Genomic DNA, 18,150 nt, shown 5'->3' on the forward strand with positions numbered 1-18,150 from the left:
TCCGACATCTTAAAAATACATCTTTTATTTACTTTTCGTTTAGGACTTTTTCCATTATTATTATTATTATTATTCTCGGCCACATCATTATTAATCATAGGTGCCATGACTCTCTTTTTCATGGATTGAAGTTTAGATGAGCATTTATTATTGAATAATGCTTTTCGTTTGGGTCTTTCATTTTTCCATAGGCGACACAAAACATAGTTCGAATCGGAACAATTAGGCTTGACAAAACTATCATGCAAACTGTACTCATGCTTGATCCACTCACTATGATGTTCCAGCAAATGAGGATTTTCGTATCTAAAACGCTTGCAATAGCCAATGATTTGATCATCTCGACCCGTAGGATAAATAAGGGCGGCTGAATTCTCGCCGCTCCAAGTGCCATTGGCCAAGCCAATCTTGCGGTTTATATGTGAAGATATATGTCCAGACTTGGAGTCTGGAGGCATACTCCCTTTTCCTGATGATCTTTGGGTCAGGTTGGATCCATTTCTAGGTCAAGAAGAAAAAAAGATCTTGACCATCGACGCCTTGGTATGAAGTCCAAATATCCCAAGGGTCGATAAGGCCGTAGAGATCGCAGTCGAAAACAACGGCTTGAGAATATGGGAATCCATGAATCTTGTTGAAAAGGTAATGTCGAACAAGAATCTCATCAGTGGGCATGAACCTGAACCCAATCGGTAATATCTTCTGTAGTAATGAATGATCCATTATCGGAGAGCATGGAATCCCCAAAACCTCCATTGTTGCCATTCTCAAAACTCAAACTCGATCAATCTTTAGATGTAATGAAAGCCCTTTCGATTTTGATCAAAACCCCTTTTTATACCTTTCTTTTTAACTTTATCTTTCCAAACTAAATCAGGATATTATTCTGGCGTGCACCTTTTTTTTCCTTTTAAATTTTCCAACCCCCAAATTTAATTCTCATCTCGTTAATTAAAATCTTCAAGCTTTTCAATTAAATACTAAAATTCTCATTATTGTTTTTTTTAAGAATTTTTTTTACCCCCAAAAAAATCCAATTTAAATCCTTAAGTATCAATTTAAACCCTAAATACATGTTTGATACATGGTATGAAAATAAAATTTTGATAACAAGAAATTAAAAGAAAACAAAGTTATACTTTATATTATATGTGTTTGGTAGCAGAAATTGGAAATTGGATTCTGATTTAAACAATTGTAAACTAGTTGTAGTTACCCATAGGGATGGAAACGGTTCGGTTTGGTGGTCAAATCGAACCGAACCGATTTTTTTAAAATGTGAAACCGAACCGAATCGAGCGGTTCGATTCGGTTTCAAATTCGTTTTTGACATTTTTAAACAATGTATGTTATATTCTATTTTAATTAAAAACGGTTCGGCTCGGTTTCAAATTTGGTTTTCTTCTTTAAATTAAAAGCGGTTCGGTTTTAAATTCGGTTCTACTCTTTTTTTAAATATATAAATAAAGAAATATATATATTATTTAAAAAATGGCTCGGTTCGATTTCAAATTCGATTTTCGAAAGTGAAACCAAACCAAACCGAATTAATTCAGTTTCAAAATTTCTTCAAACTGGATCGAACCACGTTTTTCGATTTCAATGAGTTTTCGATTCGGGTTTTAGAAATAGTTCGATTTTTGCGGTTTGAATGACCACCCCTAATTACCCGTTAAATAACAAATGTCGATAAATTATCATTAATTTATTTATGAACATATTTTATGTTAAAAAATTGTAATTATTGTTGGATAATATTATATAATTTTATAGGAAAAATTAAAAGGGACATTTTTAATTATAACAAATATCTAAAAATATTTACATTTTATAACAAAAAAATTCCAAAAATACAAAGTACTCTTGAAACTTTTTACTATAAAGTGTAAATACTTTTAGAATTTTTCTATTTATAAGAATTTCTCAAATTATAAAATTTAAATTTAGATCTTATGGTTTATAATTAAAATTTATCCACTATGATTTGATAAAAACTTCATAATAAATGATCTCTATGGTGATGATTGGTTAAGAGCTTTTAACAAACCACGAGACTATATATGAAGTTATATCCAACCATAGGAACTAAATTCTAAATTTTAAAATCATATCGATAACTTTATCCAAACCATAAGACCAAACTTGAAATTTTACTTAATTTAATTTATAATATACTACATAATACATATTTTAATATAAAAGAAAATATTGAATCGAGTTTAATAACATGACACACTATACTTTTTAGGGCTGTTTTTAAATATAGAAAAATAAATTAAAATATTTACAAAATATAGCAAAATTTTAGAACTATCAATAATAGACACTGTAGGGACAGAAACAGTTTGGTTCGGTTCGATTTGGTGGTCAAACCGAATCGAACCGAACCACATATATGCGGTTTGGTTCGATTTTAAATTCGGTTTTGACATTTTTAAAAAATCCATGTTATATTCTTTTTTTAATTAAAAGCGGTTTGGTTCGGTTCGGTTTTAAATTCGGTTTTGTTCTTTAAATTAAAAGCGGTTCGGTTTCAAATTCGGTTTTCGAAAGTGAAACTGAACCGAACCAAATTTTTCGATTTCACTGAGTTTTCGATTTGGTTTGGTTCGGTTTTAGAAACGGTTCGGTTTTTGCGGTTTGAATGACCACCCCTAAGACACCAATAGACTTCTATCAGTATCTATCAGCGATATTGATAGATACAATTTTATCATTTGAAATAATTTTTCCTTTTTTTTTTTTTAATATTTTCATATTTATTTAATATAAATTTGTATTTTAAATTTTAAAATTCAAATTCTAGATATCAAGAAAACATAAAAATGTTATTTTCAGAATTTAAATTGTTTGGATCACAAAATTCAAAAATAATTTTTTAAAAACAAAATTCAGGTTGTTACCAAACAACTATTCGATGAATTTAGTGAATCTGAAAAACATAAAACAAAATTTGGATTGCGAATCATATAGGTACTTAACTTTTGGTTGTATCTATAACATTAAATTTTCGTCAATATGTCGATATTTCCATCTATATTTTCACGTCAATATGTCGGTATGAGGGGTGAATCGATATTTCTATTATATTGTAGAAAAATTCACGAAATATAAGAAAATATAAGAACACTTCCAAATCGATATTTATATTATATTAAAATTATTGTTCACATTTCTATAAAATTAATACCTCAATATTTTAAATATTGATTTTACTTGTATCTAATTTAGACAATTGATTATTATATTAAAAAAAATAAGGGTATCTACATAATTTATCTTACCCTTAGTTCTTTCCGATCAAAATATCTCGACCGAAACTGATGAATTTCAACCATTTTTCAACTGAGATTCCACGTGGGGTGCATGAATCCAGGTTGGATTTCATGATTTTTGGAAAAAAGAATCCAATGTTTCCTTTTCGCTTATTTTCTTTTGTTCTTTTAATAAATTATTTATTAGTATTTTTTAGTTTTTCTTGATTAAAGAAAAGAAACATCATACTACAAATACTTTTTAAAAATTATCAATTTAAACCCCTAAACTTTAGGAATGATACAAATTCTAAACTAGTAATTGTATAATTTAAACTATGAGCTTTTGTACGTATATCAATTTACACCATCTATTACATTTTATTTGAAAAAACCTCACGTGAAATTTATAATTGCATCAGTTATCCCTTAAACTTTCATAACTAAATGAATCAATTTAGACTCTTAATTATTATAAAATCGACATGTGAAGAAATCTACACGCATTTGAAAATTAATGCATGAATGATTTTCAGAGGTAATCATAATAAAAGGTCTAAATTGATTGACTTACGAAAATTTAGAACTTTAATTGTATTAAACTAGAAATTCTAGTCAAAGTGAACTTAGCTTAGTGGTATTGACATAACCTTCGTTTCATTATTAATTTAGGAGTTTAATTTAATCTATTATTCCTATTGTTGATTTACAATTGTTATTTACCGTTGATTACATCAATATTTACCACATGAAAGATTTAAAATAATTCTTCGTTCATAGCAATGATTAATTATCAATGTCGATAGTGTCATTCAATATAACTTAGTGATAATTGACATTTACAATCTCTCAAATCTTTATACTTCATTTGTTTATATAAAGAACATGTTCTTAAAATTTATTAAACACGAACAAGGTAACCTCAAAATTACAAACAGTTATCTCAAATCTTTATACTCCCTATCCCTATCCCAAACGGTTAAGTTCTTCGCCTTGCTCAACGGTTCAGTTCTCTATCCAAGGATTTTAAACCAAGGCAGGGGTTGCAATAGGGTGATCCTCTTTTCCCTTATATTTTTAGGAAAATTACCAATTTAGTACCCGAGTTTTGAAAAATATGTATATTTTTCCTCGAACTCTTAAAACATACTTTTATAATATAGTCTTTGAGTTTTTCAGAATATGCTCATTTGGTCCCTATGTTTTCAAAATCTACATTTTTAGTCCCTAAGTTTTTAAAAATAGGTTTAAAAAGTCCCCATATTAATTCATGATTATTATTATTTTAAATTAGAAAAATATATATTTTTTTTAAAATGTTCTCTTTCTCTCTAAAATTATCTGTTGAACTTGCTTCAAACTTGCTAATACAGAAAAAAAGAAAAAGAAAAAGCAAGCTTCAAACTTGCTAATACAAGGATAATACCATATTACAATATAGAGATAAAACCTCTTCAAAATAAATAAAAGCAAACCAAATAAACATATAACTAAAAATGAATATTCAATGAAGAGAACCACACTAGAAGAATTTTGGGCTTTAAACCGATATTAAAGGACTTTAATGTTGATTTCCAACCGACATTAAAGTCCTTTAATGTCGGTTGCAACTGAAGACCAAGAATCAAATGAAACTCTCTAAACCAATATTGAAGCCAAGAATTTGTCCGTTTGATCAATTATTGTTCGTTTTTTAAATTCCGTTGCCGAATCCATTTTGTCGGTCAAGAAGTTAAAAATGACATTATATGTCTCGTGTTGGGTTAGGAAATATCCGTCATTGTTTTTTATTAAAAAGTATAAAAAAATTTGCATGGCAAGCCATCAATATTTGTCTTCTACCTATGAATTTATCTACAAACAAAAATCAATATTTCCAATCCATTACATATACTCATCAAAATATGAAATAAACACACTAATCACCAACATCTGCATAACAATAACAGACTTTCATAGAATACTTACACCAAGTCATCATTTCTCTTATTCACAAATATCAATTAGTACTAATTCCATGAATACTTAACACTAAATACCCCATGAACACAAAAATATTATACATAAATCTTCCAATAAACAGATAATGGTTAGATAAATTTGCATTCATTCTAAGCTAGCATTTACATTCTATTGAGACAAAAAAACAAGAATTACATCCTTACACAAATCGGCCAACAAAACTTGCCCATTGGGTTTGAATTACGTCAATCTCTCTTTGGGTATATGCATTTTTTGTATTGAACTACAAAGAGAAAAAAAAATTCAACATAAGTTTACGTCCATTTATTAAATTAAAGCTAGTATATAAAAAATAAATAATTTACGTACGAGGCTAGTAATGGGAGTGGTAGGATTATACACTATTTCGTGTATATACGTTTGCACATAGTACCCGCATCCTACAGAATCTAATTGACGAGGGCACTGCATATAAAGAAGTTGAAAATAATTATTCTTATGTTCGAATGAACATAAATTGTTAAAAAATGAATGCAAATTTACCTTTACAGATTTCCATTTTGGAGAAGACCCATGGTGTTGGAGATCGTGCTTGGTTTGCCATGTTTTCAATCCACTAAATAGTTTGAAAACACTAGTTAAACATAAATACTTCAATTAAGACCTAAGAAAGTTCAATTACACTTACATATTTATAACTCCATGAAAATCCTCTTGAACCTTACTTCGAAGAGAGTCCAAAACATAAACACAATTTTCTTGTAGATTGATTACAATCAATATCCAATGATAACTATAATAAGCAAAAATTCTGAAATATTAGTACGTGCATAATGCAAATTAAAAATTCTAATTGGTCTAAATTAGCCAATTTTAGTTGATTGGCTAAATTTCTAGATCGAATATCTTGACACTTCATGTGTGGCAATATTCTTGCTTGATCAATTATAAAAAAACTTCTTCGTAATATCACGACCACATTCATCCCAAAGATACCTAAACAAAGTAAAAGTTATTATTTAAACATGAAACAAAGTATACATGAGTGAATCTAGATGAGTAATACTTACGCAATATATGTCAAAATACACATGTAGCCTATTTCAACCATAGTGCAATATTGGATCAGATCATCGCGGCTTAAATAAATAAATTTGTCTCTTACAAATATATGCTCGTCCAAAGTGATACGGATTATGTCTACATCGTTCATGTTATGCATGACATTCCGTTAAAAAGTTTGATGGTACCATTGGTATCAGTATATTTGGAGGACTAGTTGAAGCTCTTAATTGTTGAATGGTCCTACCATAATCAAAGTAACAAAAATTCAAAGTAGGAAAAATAATAAATAACCAAACTCATATACTGAAAAAGAGACATACTTTTTTCTCGTCAACCATAACTACCAGTTCACAAGGCCATTTTACAAAGTTGCCCATTGCTTGATTTAAGGACTCTATTTTACCCTTCACAGGAATTGGTATAGGCAAATCTTTTCCAATGACAATGTCAATTAGAACTTTAACAGTTAAGCATGACACATCATCATCAAATGTTGTGGCTATGCAACAATATTATCTACAGTTCCTATAGTCAAGTGGCATGGTGTCCCCTTAACAAATTTAAAAGAACTTATGTCATGCATGGTTAAACACATACAATATGATTAAAATTTAAAAATCACAACAAATAAATTACCTCCAAATCTTCTTTAGGTATCTTCTCAGTATCTTCTTCTTCAGATGCACTTAGTGCAACACTTCCAACAGATGATTTGGACTGATGAGATTGTCTGTCGTGAGGTCTTTCTCTTGGCACTTTACCATGTCGAACATTTTTTTCACTAGAGCCTCCTTCAATTTCTTGGCTCATTGAGGACTTTGGTTTTACTAATTTGAAATATTGGGAATAGGAAACAAAAGCACCCATTCCTCTAACACGTCCCCAATGTTCCCCTGTACCCAATGCTTTGGTCGGAACATCTTCATCTTCATAGACTTCAACCCATTTATCCTGTAAAACATATTACAATTTTCACACAATATCTATATCATCACAAGTTTCAAAAATTATATATATGTCATCTTAAACTTTGCACAATATAAACTTACAATCTGATTGGCATATTCTCGAGTAGCTTCATCAAATTATTCATTATTTTTTCCTTTTCTAGCTTCTTTCCATAAAGTCGCCTGATAAGAAGGATCATTCGAGGTTCTACATGAACATACATATTTAATTAGCATAAACATATTAGAATAAAAGATTTATTTTAAGTCGAAAAACTTACTAATTCTTGGGCAAGATTCGCATAACCCTTCCGAAAAATGTGATGATTATATACACATTTCGCACGTCTTTCTTTTTGAAGAGGACTGATTTCCTGTACAATAAATCTAGTTGAAGCTACCTATCAAAACAATGATAATGTTGACATTTAATTTATTGTGAATGACTTACATCCAATTCTTCACTCAATCGTTCATTGAAAAACGATGTCCACTGATCTTGTTCTATATGAGAATATTGTTGGGGAGGAAATTGCAAGACCGAGGGTTCATCCTTAAATGAAAGTATGAACTTTTGAGTCAATGTTTTCTTGAAAGTCTGAAACTTCCTAGATGCAGACATGAATATGTTGGGTTTTACGTCCTAAAAACTCGCAGTTTGTAAAATAATAAACATCTTCTATAATCAATATACTTGTTATTGATTTCATAAATTGTACGAATGTTTAAATCCAATAAACTAAGACTCGTGACTATTGTATGAGTACTTGAACTTTATGTGGAGCCATAAGAGTGGATCAAGTTCGAGTAAATAGTCCAAATGATCTATGGTACATGGATAAGATTGAGTACCTTATTCTGGTAACACCATTGGATGCGGCCTACTCTGTAGTTGTTACAAAGAGTTGTAAAGTGCTACATACGATGTGATCCTAATTTATACATGTTATGACATGATGAGTAGGGGTGTCCTATGCAATGAGTTTGCATAAGATCATGACCAAGAAATAAGTCACTCTTACACTATAACGTTGTTTACTGTTTAAGACTGACTATTTTACCTTGATGACCTAGGTAACTCGATCTTAATCCTAAGCTAACTATGAATTCCTGTTATTCGGGATTGCCATTAGATTTGCATAGGTGAGGATTAGCTCAAGAGTGTCGGCTCAATAAGACTCTCATTTCAGGGGTAAGATCGGATAGATAGTTGAAGACATAGGTTGTAAGACGGAGTTCACGCCTACTCGATTTAGGGATAGGAGAAAGATTGTTCTCTCAAGTACTGAATCCAGGTCTTGAACAAGGGGCCCCACCCTCTCATTGGGCTGAAAGAGTTTGGTTTAGTGATTGGATCACAAACTAATTGTTCATTAGAAGATCAGTAGGGACTTGAGGAATAAGACGTAATCTCGGGGGTAAAATAGATATTTGATCTAGCCGTTATTACGAACAACCTGTGAAAGGTCGACTTGCTGATTATGGTTAAATCACATGGACATAATATATATCTACAATGAGGGGAGTGCAACTATGAGCTTTAGTGGAGTGACCCATTAGTAAATGGGGATTAATCTAGTCTAATGAGTTTAGCCAATTAATCTAGGATCGTTGGAGCCCATGATCTGTAGGTCCGCGAGGTCCCCCTACTAGCTCGTAATGGACTAGCACTAGTATAGCGTGATAAGTTAATTTGAATCGTTCAAATTAGAATTAAGGAAATTAGTAATTATATGAGATATAATTATATGTTTAATTTGAGAATTGAACGAAATAGGAGAATTTATATATTTAAATATGACTTAAATATATAAAGATGAATATGTGTTAAAATTAATTTAATATTTGATATTAAATTAATTAAGTTTTATTCAATAATTAATTTATGAAATTAATTAAAATTTTCAATGTTAAAATCAAAATAGATTTAATAAAATCAAAATTGGATTTTTGAGATAAAATTTGAAAATTAGAAAACAAAATACTTGAATAGAAAATGAAGATTTTCCATTATCCATGTTTGAAGTAGCTCACACATAATGCATCTTCTTGGCTTTGTCTTCTCCTAGCATGAGCTGCAACTCATACAAGTCTCTCCTTTGCATGTTGATCTGTATTATAATGAAGAGATTGATCAAACCAAGTCTCCTATGCCTAATTTTGGTCTTCAATTTTAGTTTGGTCCCCATTTAATATGACATTTACCTAACCATTAGAAAATATTTCATTTTTACATATATCAATTTACACCATCTATTACATTTTATTTGAAAAAACCTCACGTGAAACTTATAATTGCATCGGTTATACCTTTAAACTTTCATAACTAAATGAATCAATTTAGACTCTTAATTATTATAAAATCGACATTTGAAGAAATCTACACGCATTTGAAAATTAATGCATGAATGATTTTCAGAGATAATCATAATAAAAGGTCTAAATTGATCTACTTACGAAAATTTAGAAGTTTAATTGTATCAAACTAGAAATTCTAGTCAAAATGAACTAGGCTTAGTGGTATTGACAAATATTGATGACAAATATTAAACTCCTAAATTCTAGTCAAACTGATTTACAATTGTTGTTTATAGTTGATGACATCAATATTTGCCACATGAAAGATTTAAAATAATTCTCTGTTCATAGCAATGATTAAATATTAATGTCGATAGTCCCAATCAATATAATTTAGAGATAATTGATATTTACAATCTCTCAAATCTTTATACTCTACTTGTTTATACAAAGTACATATTCTTAAAATTTATTAAACACGAACGAGATAACCTCGAAATTACACCAAGAAAATAATATATATATATATATATATATATATCTCAATCGATCAACCAATCAATCTTGATTGTCAGAATATTCTCTATAACTTTTCATCTCTAAAGTAATGATCAAAGTCAAAACTCTTCTTACACCTTTTCCTTATTCGAGCGGCAACTAAGCATTGTTGCCCGTACTGATCAAAGGTTGTTGGCTACCTTTTCCAATTAAATACTAATATTTCTCTTTTATTATTATTATTTTTTTAAAAAAAGCCATATATAATTTCTAAAGTTGTTTATGCAAAAGGACAGTAATGGAAGAAGCAACAACAACGTTAAGATTTAAATGGAGTGTTAATAGTCAAATGCGTCTTTTTGTGTATTTAGCTATTTATTGTTTTCCTAAGTTTTAGGAGAAATTTTCACTTTAAAAATTTGTGAGGTTTTATGGTATTTTATGTTTTAAAGTGTTAGTTTATATTTAGTTATGTTGTTGGAGAACATGGGTTAATTAAAAATTGGACAATTATGAGAAAAATGAGAGTATTCATATGAAAAAAAAGGACATATGTATAATTTGTTTTCACCACTTTAAACAAAGTGGCCACTATATCTCGATCGAAATTCATGAATTTCAGCCATTTATTTGATCGAGATTCCACTCAGTATGCTTGAATCTAGGTCGAATTTCATGATTTCTAGAAAACAAAAATCTAATGGCTTCTTTCTTGTTTCTTTTCTTTCTTTCTTTTAATAAATCATTTTTTAGTTTTTTGGGATTAAAGAAAAAAAACATTATTCTACATATAATTTTTAGAAAAGAATAACGATGTATACCCCTAAAACTTTAGGTGTTGTATTAAATCTAAATCTTGAACTAGTAGATGTATTAATGCGAACTCTGAGATTTTATAAGTGTATCAATTTACATGACAATGCTAACCAATATTAAAGGGAGTTGGCCCACCTTACCCTGTCACTGTCGCGTATTGTCATCGCTCACTCGAATCATGCATTTTGCATTCTGATCTTTATCCCACAGTCGACTACCCTCATAATGACACATGAAAATTGTGAATTGAGTCAATCGAGATCTCACAAAGTTGTCTCCTATAAAAAAGAAGAAAAAAAAATCACATGATCGAGACATACCCAAATACGCTATAGCACCACAATAAAAATCACCAAAGCATCCAACATGCCATGCTCCCTCATCTTGATTGTCAATTCAAGTCGCAAGATCGGATTGGCTGATGGCCCTGGGAGGGATGAGAATTCAACGATCACGCCCATTCCTTCTACGGGATGAGACATGAAATCATTGGGTATTTCAAGCATTTTTTTTTAATAATACGTAAAATAGAAAAATTGAACCTCTAACTTTGAGCTTGTCAGTACAAGCACTATGTCGATTAGACTATGCTCGTTTTGACGAACATTTTAGGTACGAGAATCCCTTAATTTCTTCATTTTTCTCAATTAACTTTAAACAAATCAAAAGTATACTATACTGTACTCTATAATATATATGTACTCGAGAATCCTCATTTTCAAGAATACAATGGTTAGTAAACTATAAAAGAGTATAGCTTGGAGGAGAGTTTTGTTATGCCCAAGTGTTCGGACTCAGAACATGCAAAAGGAGAAAAATGAAGAAGAAAAGGATCCCTTCCTCAAAGAAGAAAAGGATCCCTTCCTCAAAATTATAGGGGTAATTTGAAACCAGAAAATAATTTTCAAGATATTGTCATATCTACAAAATTTCAATAGTTGAAAACATAGTTGCTAAACCAAATTCCTAATTTGCGACCCATTGCAATTTCTCAAATATATATTATATATGCTTACATTGACATTGAGAAAAAGAAAATTTCATAACTTATCCATTAAAAATTCATAACTTATTCCTCAAATATAAGTAGATCCCTTCCTCAAAGTCTAGTAAAATGGTTGAAAAGATATGGTTTACTCTTTTGGGGTTTCAAGCTTTCCAGAGAAGAATATAAATTAAGTGCTGATGAATTGTCAATGTTAGCCACATTACAATGTATCTATCTAAACCCCTAAACGACATCACAAAACTTCTAAAGATTGCTTAAAAATTGCTAAGGTCTCTTTGTGGAAGGAGATTGAGAATTTGATTCTTTACAGCACAAACTTACAGGCATGTATTCTCTATTGATTTAGTAGAAATAAAAGTACCTGCACTCTCAAAAACCGTTTAAACAGAGTGAACAACACGCATTCGGGAAGATTCGAGAAAGATCAGGATTTTGTGGTAACTGTGAACTAAAAAAACAAATACAACTGAATGTCATAAGTGAAGTGACTTCTCCTTTATATATATATTCTTCCAAGTTCTTAAGCTGGCAACTGGAGTTTTTGGTTGTTCTTCCAACTGCAGAGATTGAATGTTCAAAAAGGTAAATGTCATATAACATAATTCAAAGAAGAAACACACACTTGGATCGTATATAAGAAATCAAGGATTATTTGGAGAAAAAGATCTACGTCACCTCTGAAAATAATAATAGAAGAAGTCTGCGTAAAGTAGCGTTTGCACAAGCCCAGAAATCCAAGCTGCAATTTCACAAAGTATGTTTGTTAGGAAGTTAGCCAATTTCTCCAAGAACATTGAACAACTAACAACATATTTTCCTCTAGGTGATTGTGTGCCGCCCTTTTTGATTAAAGTGAGCAAAACAAGCTTTTCAAAATATATCTCTACGATCTAAGGGCTATGTGACAAATTTTTCAAGAAGTAAACCGTCATGGTAGAAGAATCTCCCCAATATTTTTCATTAATTCCAGATATGCTATTCTATGCTACTTTAAACATGTTGCACATCAGGCTGAACGCTCCAACTAACATTTTATTGCTATTTTAGCATACTATGGTTTCAAGGTACTGAAAGATGTCACATGACTAAAAGACGCTTTAAAATAAAATTCCAAAATCAAACTATGATGACAATAACAAAAAAAAGTTCCTTTTTCGCTATTCTCCTGCATTCAGAGCCTGATATGAAGTTTCAAAGAAATAAAATTATGTTGAACATGCTAATTATAGTTATACAGCCCATTGCATCAATTTCAGATTGACTTGCATCTGCATTTTATTATTATTATTATAATAATTGCAGAAGAAAAACCATCTCTTAGAAAATGTCTTTAATTCCAATGGGAAACTAAACATCAAACAATTCAGAATGAAAATAATCAAGAAAGCAGAGAGTTTGTGTCATATTATACAATGCCACCCGAAAGTTTCAATAATATTATCCCAAAAAATTGAACTGTGGTTACATACATCAATATTACCTTAGGATGCATCTGTCTTTTTCTTGAAATGTAATGAAACGAAGTTGCTATTTACTAACAAAATCTTGCACAAAACAAAACACCCCCAACAACTTGCCACTAAATCGCAACAAAGGGGAGAAGAAAGAGATGACTTACTTATCCAGTGTACAAAGTGAGGCTCAGTGAAGTATCGGTAGATCCAGTTGACAATGTATAAAGCTCGGTATGCACTGCATCAAGAAAAGTTTGGAATGTTTGTTTATAAAGTTCTGAGGTTGACATAAACAAGTCAAAGAGGTGGATAATAGATGGGCTAATAGAAGCTACTACGTGTTCATAAAAGAGGAAGAAGCTTTTCACAAGGTTGTCTTCACCATTTGGCTCCAGTATAACCCAAACTAAACAAAACCATCACACAGGAAACAAAATAGGTTTGTCTGTTATGGAAATATATCAAACTCTTGTTCAATTGATAATCAATCAAACCCCTTGAAAACTATCCACTTAGACAGTGCACAACTTAATTTTTACATGAATTCGGATGTTTAGTTTAGTATTCAAGTAGAAGTATGGCAGCCTTTATAAAAGAAATGTCTTGTCCTTGAAAAATCTTCGCAGCGCAAATCTTGATGGAGGAGAATCATTAGATAATTTGTATAATTTATTTAATTGTAGCTTAGTTGTCAGTTAACATTAATTTATATTTTAGAATTAATTAGTTTATTGTCTTATTTCCTTTGGGATGGACTTCCCTTGTTGCCATAGATTCAGCCAAATAAGTTCAATCCGTTGTATCAAATCTAATAAACTTGATTAGAAAATTAGAGAATTAGATCATTTCCAAACAATGGTCCATCCAGACTCTGTTTCTACTTTATTTGTGGATGTGGATTACATTCTTTGGTATAAATCAAACTGCAAGTATATAAATAATGACGCCAGCTCTAACTGAAAGAGAGTGTATAGATTGTCTGCTCTAAAATATTCCAGACTCACATGCAATTGCAGTTTATATTTTGATAGACAGTGGTCCGGTACCTCCACTACTATTTTCTAGCATGAGTAGGAAAATAGGAACGTTGTGAAGTCACTAGACACATACGAGGAACAATTAGATTTATGGTTCATGAGACAATTATCTGGGCTCCAAACCATTCAGAAGACAGACTAACAATTTTCTATTTTTCCAATTGGTTGATGTTCATTGGCACACTATCTAAAATAGTTGAGGTTCTATACCAAGAAAAGAAAAAGGGGAGATACGATGAAATTTGCTCCTACTTCATGGATTTGAACTCACAGTAGGTGTTAGACTTACATAGATGCCTACATTCAGCCACAGTGTAATTACATATAGAAAGAAAGTAAACATGAAATTGTATTCAAATTCCCAATTGTCTAGTATTTATGGTTGGAACGATTCTAAACGGCAAGTACAGATAAGAATATGAAAATAGCAATATAAGGAAAGGTGGAAATTGAACAATAGATTCAAGTGCTATCACATGATTCACATCAATGGTAGTGAAATCATACCCAAGAAGAAATACGTATTGCCCAGTCAAATTGTCGATATTCTTTGTTCGTTGTAGAAGTACAAGCTGAGGGAGGATGGCAACAGCTTCCAAGTACAAAGAAAATGTCCACATGACCTGTTCCATTTATTTACCTCAATATAGGAAAGAGATGTGCAACAAATCCTTAATTAAAACCTTAAAATTAGACTTGCCTTCTGTTGCAGGTTTTTTTTTTTTTTTCCTCTTTGAATAGTTTCAATGTGAAATGTTATAACTAAGAGAAAATCATAAAAAGAGCTAACCTCCTTGAATGTTAATTTTTCATTGATAAGTAGGGCCAAGACAAAACATGGTAAGATCAGGAAAAGATGGCGGAAAGTGTCTTGGTTCTTGTCATATGACCGACGAACAATCTTGTGACGTCTAATATACCAAACAATTGAATACGAACTTCCCAAGAATATTAACTTCATGATCGAATTATACAGAGATATGAAGTCGGTAAAGATATCCAAGTAGCGAGTCGTAAAAACAATCGCATATAGCTCTTGAGTCTTCAAAGAAACACCTACATCAAATGAAGCATATTAAAATAGAAGAAATTATAGCCAAAACCTAACCATTGAAGAGCATATAGAACAACATACATGATAAAGACCATGTCTCAAAACCCAAAAACAAGAAAGACCCTCTAAAACATTGAGATTCCAATATCCTTAACAAATATTACAAAATGTTAACATAGCCGAAATTCCACATCGTTGAATAACTCTAAGCCTTCATTGTGTGATATGTATGTTGGGACTATCATCATATTAGACAAAAACTTCCCTTTTGCAATTCTTAGGCAATTCTCGCACATTTCAACTCCCAGACCCAAGAATGTAATACATCAAAACGGAACAAATCTTCTCAGAACCTACAAATCCAAGACATCTAAAACGAAAAGCTCCAATGGGTATCCATACGACATTCCAAATACAACGAATACAAAAGCACTCTGGGCAAATTCCCAAAAGAAAAGCTAATAAAACTAAAATCCAAACAAAGAAATGGCGGAGGGGAATAAAATCCATACCAGCACAGGATTTAATGGTATGGATCTTGAGAAGCAAGACGAGAACGCTTGCAAGATGGGTCATATCAGCCGCTAATCTAAAGATATTCATCTTAATAGATTAGATCTGTTTGTGAAGAATCGAAATTGGGGACCGATCTCTAAAGCTGAGCTCTCAATGGAATCCTTCTGGGCTGAGATTGATGGAACTTCAACCTCAGAAATCGGAAAAAATGGTGTAGAGAAGCTTCCCGATTGCCGTTTTCAGTTGTTCCTCCCCCCACTTTACCCACGACGCATCAAAGTTATTCTTATTTACCGCATAATTAACATTTGCCGTATGCGGTAACGGTGGTTTCGAAAAATGGCGTTCATATATTGTTTTTGAAAAATAGCTTCCCTTTTTTGAAAAATAGTCTTGAAATTTGAGTTTTGAGTACGAACTATGCTGGCAATAAAGTTAAAACTTTTTTAAAACAATCTGTCACTCAGTTTCATCCATAATTTACATAATTTAATTAATTAATGAGTCATTTCTAATTTAAGAAGAATGATAGAGGCAAAATAAAAGGATTGAACATAGAAGAGAGGATTGAATGTATGTGAATATAACAAATCCTATAAATGAAATTATATGAGATATTTTAATATTTTAACATTTTAACATTTTCTTAGGTTTTCGAGATTTTCATATTAATGTCATATTTTTCTACATTTTCATCCCTTCTTTTTTTTTTCATACATGTGTATGTATATATATATATCACTCTTCTATTTTATAAATTAAATAAATACTATCAATCATATAAACTCGAAACCCCATATTCGTTATATGAAATTAACCTCTCTCACAAATGGTATAAAAAACATACTTTGATGAGGAATGTGTAGGAGAAGATTTTTTAACATGTTTCACAAATTGTATCCGAACATACTATGATCCCAACTCACCCTTCCAATTTGCTTCAAAAGCTTGTTGCAAATTATGGAAAATTCCACAACTACATCGAAATGCAAATATATACGAGATATAGTAAAAAAAAAAAAATGAAAAAGAAAAAAACAAAATTAATAAAATAAATCCGCTATGAAATTTAGAAAGAAAACAAAATAAAGAATGTGATTGTTTCAAACTATTTACATAAATAATAAAAATAAAAATAAAAAAAATACTGATAGACTTCTATCAGCGTCTATCACATAATATCAATGATAGATTTCAATTTGTTTGATAGATTTCCATCAGTGATAGACACTGATAGACTTCCATCAGTTTCTATAAAAGAAGATTAAATTTTGTTATTTTGTGTAAATAATTTTTTTTTATTTTTCTATTTTTAAAAATTCCAAGAATTAATATATATTATATAATATATACTATGAATATCATATATTTTTACTTTGCAAAAAAAAAAAAAAAAAAGCAGCCATAATATCTCATCCCAATATTGCATACGGGTCGAGTAGGATGGGAAAACGGGGGAAACTATTTAAATAAGGGAGATTTTGTCTTCGGATAAATTTTATAAACTAAATAATATAGAGTTTAAAGAAGGAAACTAAATTGAAAATAAATAGATAAAAATTTCTATCATAAATCGAACTCAATAAGCTTCTTCTTCCTCTTTTCATAAATATATTCGTAATGCCTTTCGTATCTGTTGTGTACGTCTGTCGAGGTCTCCAATGCATCAACGGCGACGATCAATCGCTCAAAATCGGTTATGGGCATAGAAAACGTCTGATCTCCCGATCACCATTCAGGAAACTTCCGTACAAGATCATGAGAGAAGCTTGTTTTCATTGGGAGAAATTAAGTTCCCTATCCCTCTTCCTTTACGAAAACTCTGAGAAATTAACTTATGCCTTGAAGCATAAATCAATCACATCGAACTAGTCTGAAGGGTGAATAATGATGATGATGGTGAAAGAACTAGAAGCGACGACGGTGATGTCATGGAAGGAGATGTTAGGTGAAAATTTAACTTTAAAAAACAAGAGGGAACCAACCCTTGGTTGGAGAATCTCACATTGGAAAATTTGGTTTTTGAAGTCTCCCTTATGTACTCCAATCTCGAGTTTTGGGTTTGGGTCCCAAGGGGTACCAATGTTTTGGAGGGAGTGAGGAGATAGACCAATGTGGGTTCAAAGACACAACTCATTTTCACTTCATTCCATTTTTCCTCTCCTAACTCTTCCATTTTAGATTTTCGAGCAGTGGGTTAGAAATGGTGCGTATTCCGATTAGTAATGGTGCATTTCCAA

General features: G+C 31.0%; 1 protein-coding gene and 1 long non-coding RNA gene across 2 annotated transcripts; both read right to left on the bottom strand.

Annotated features, from left to right (window-relative positions):
* Positions 1-6,923: 6,923 nt before the first annotated feature.
* On the bottom strand, positions 6,924-7,602 carry LOC120077550. The gene is made up of 3 exons (XR_005481777.1): positions 7,510-7,602; positions 7,331-7,436; positions 6,924-7,232 (listed from the first exon to the last, which is right to left on the bottom strand). It is a non-coding gene; the product is annotated as an uncharacterized LOC120077550 (long non-coding RNA).
* A 4,377-nt stretch (positions 7,603-11,979) lies between these two features.
* Positions 11,980-16,189, bottom strand: LOC120077151 (ER lumen protein-retaining receptor). Its single transcript, XM_039031054.1, has 6 exons — positions 15,907-16,189; positions 15,131-15,396; positions 14,848-14,963; positions 13,468-13,541; positions 12,525-12,588; positions 11,980-12,406 (listed from the first exon to the last, which is right to left on the bottom strand). Exons 1-6 carry the CDS (start codon positions 15,995-15,997, stop codon positions 12,370-12,372), a joined length of 648 nt encoding a protein of 215 aa, XP_038886982.1. The 5' UTR covers positions 15,998-16,189; the 3' UTR covers positions 11,980-12,369.
* Between the last annotated feature and the right edge of the window lie 1,961 nt (positions 16,190-18,150).

This window comes from Benincasa hispida, chromosome 5 (genome assembly GCF_009727055.1).
Source record: "Benincasa hispida cultivar B227 chromosome 5, ASM972705v1, whole genome shotgun sequence".
NCBI lineage: Eukaryota > Viridiplantae > Streptophyta > Magnoliopsida > Cucurbitales > Cucurbitaceae > Benincasa > Benincasa hispida.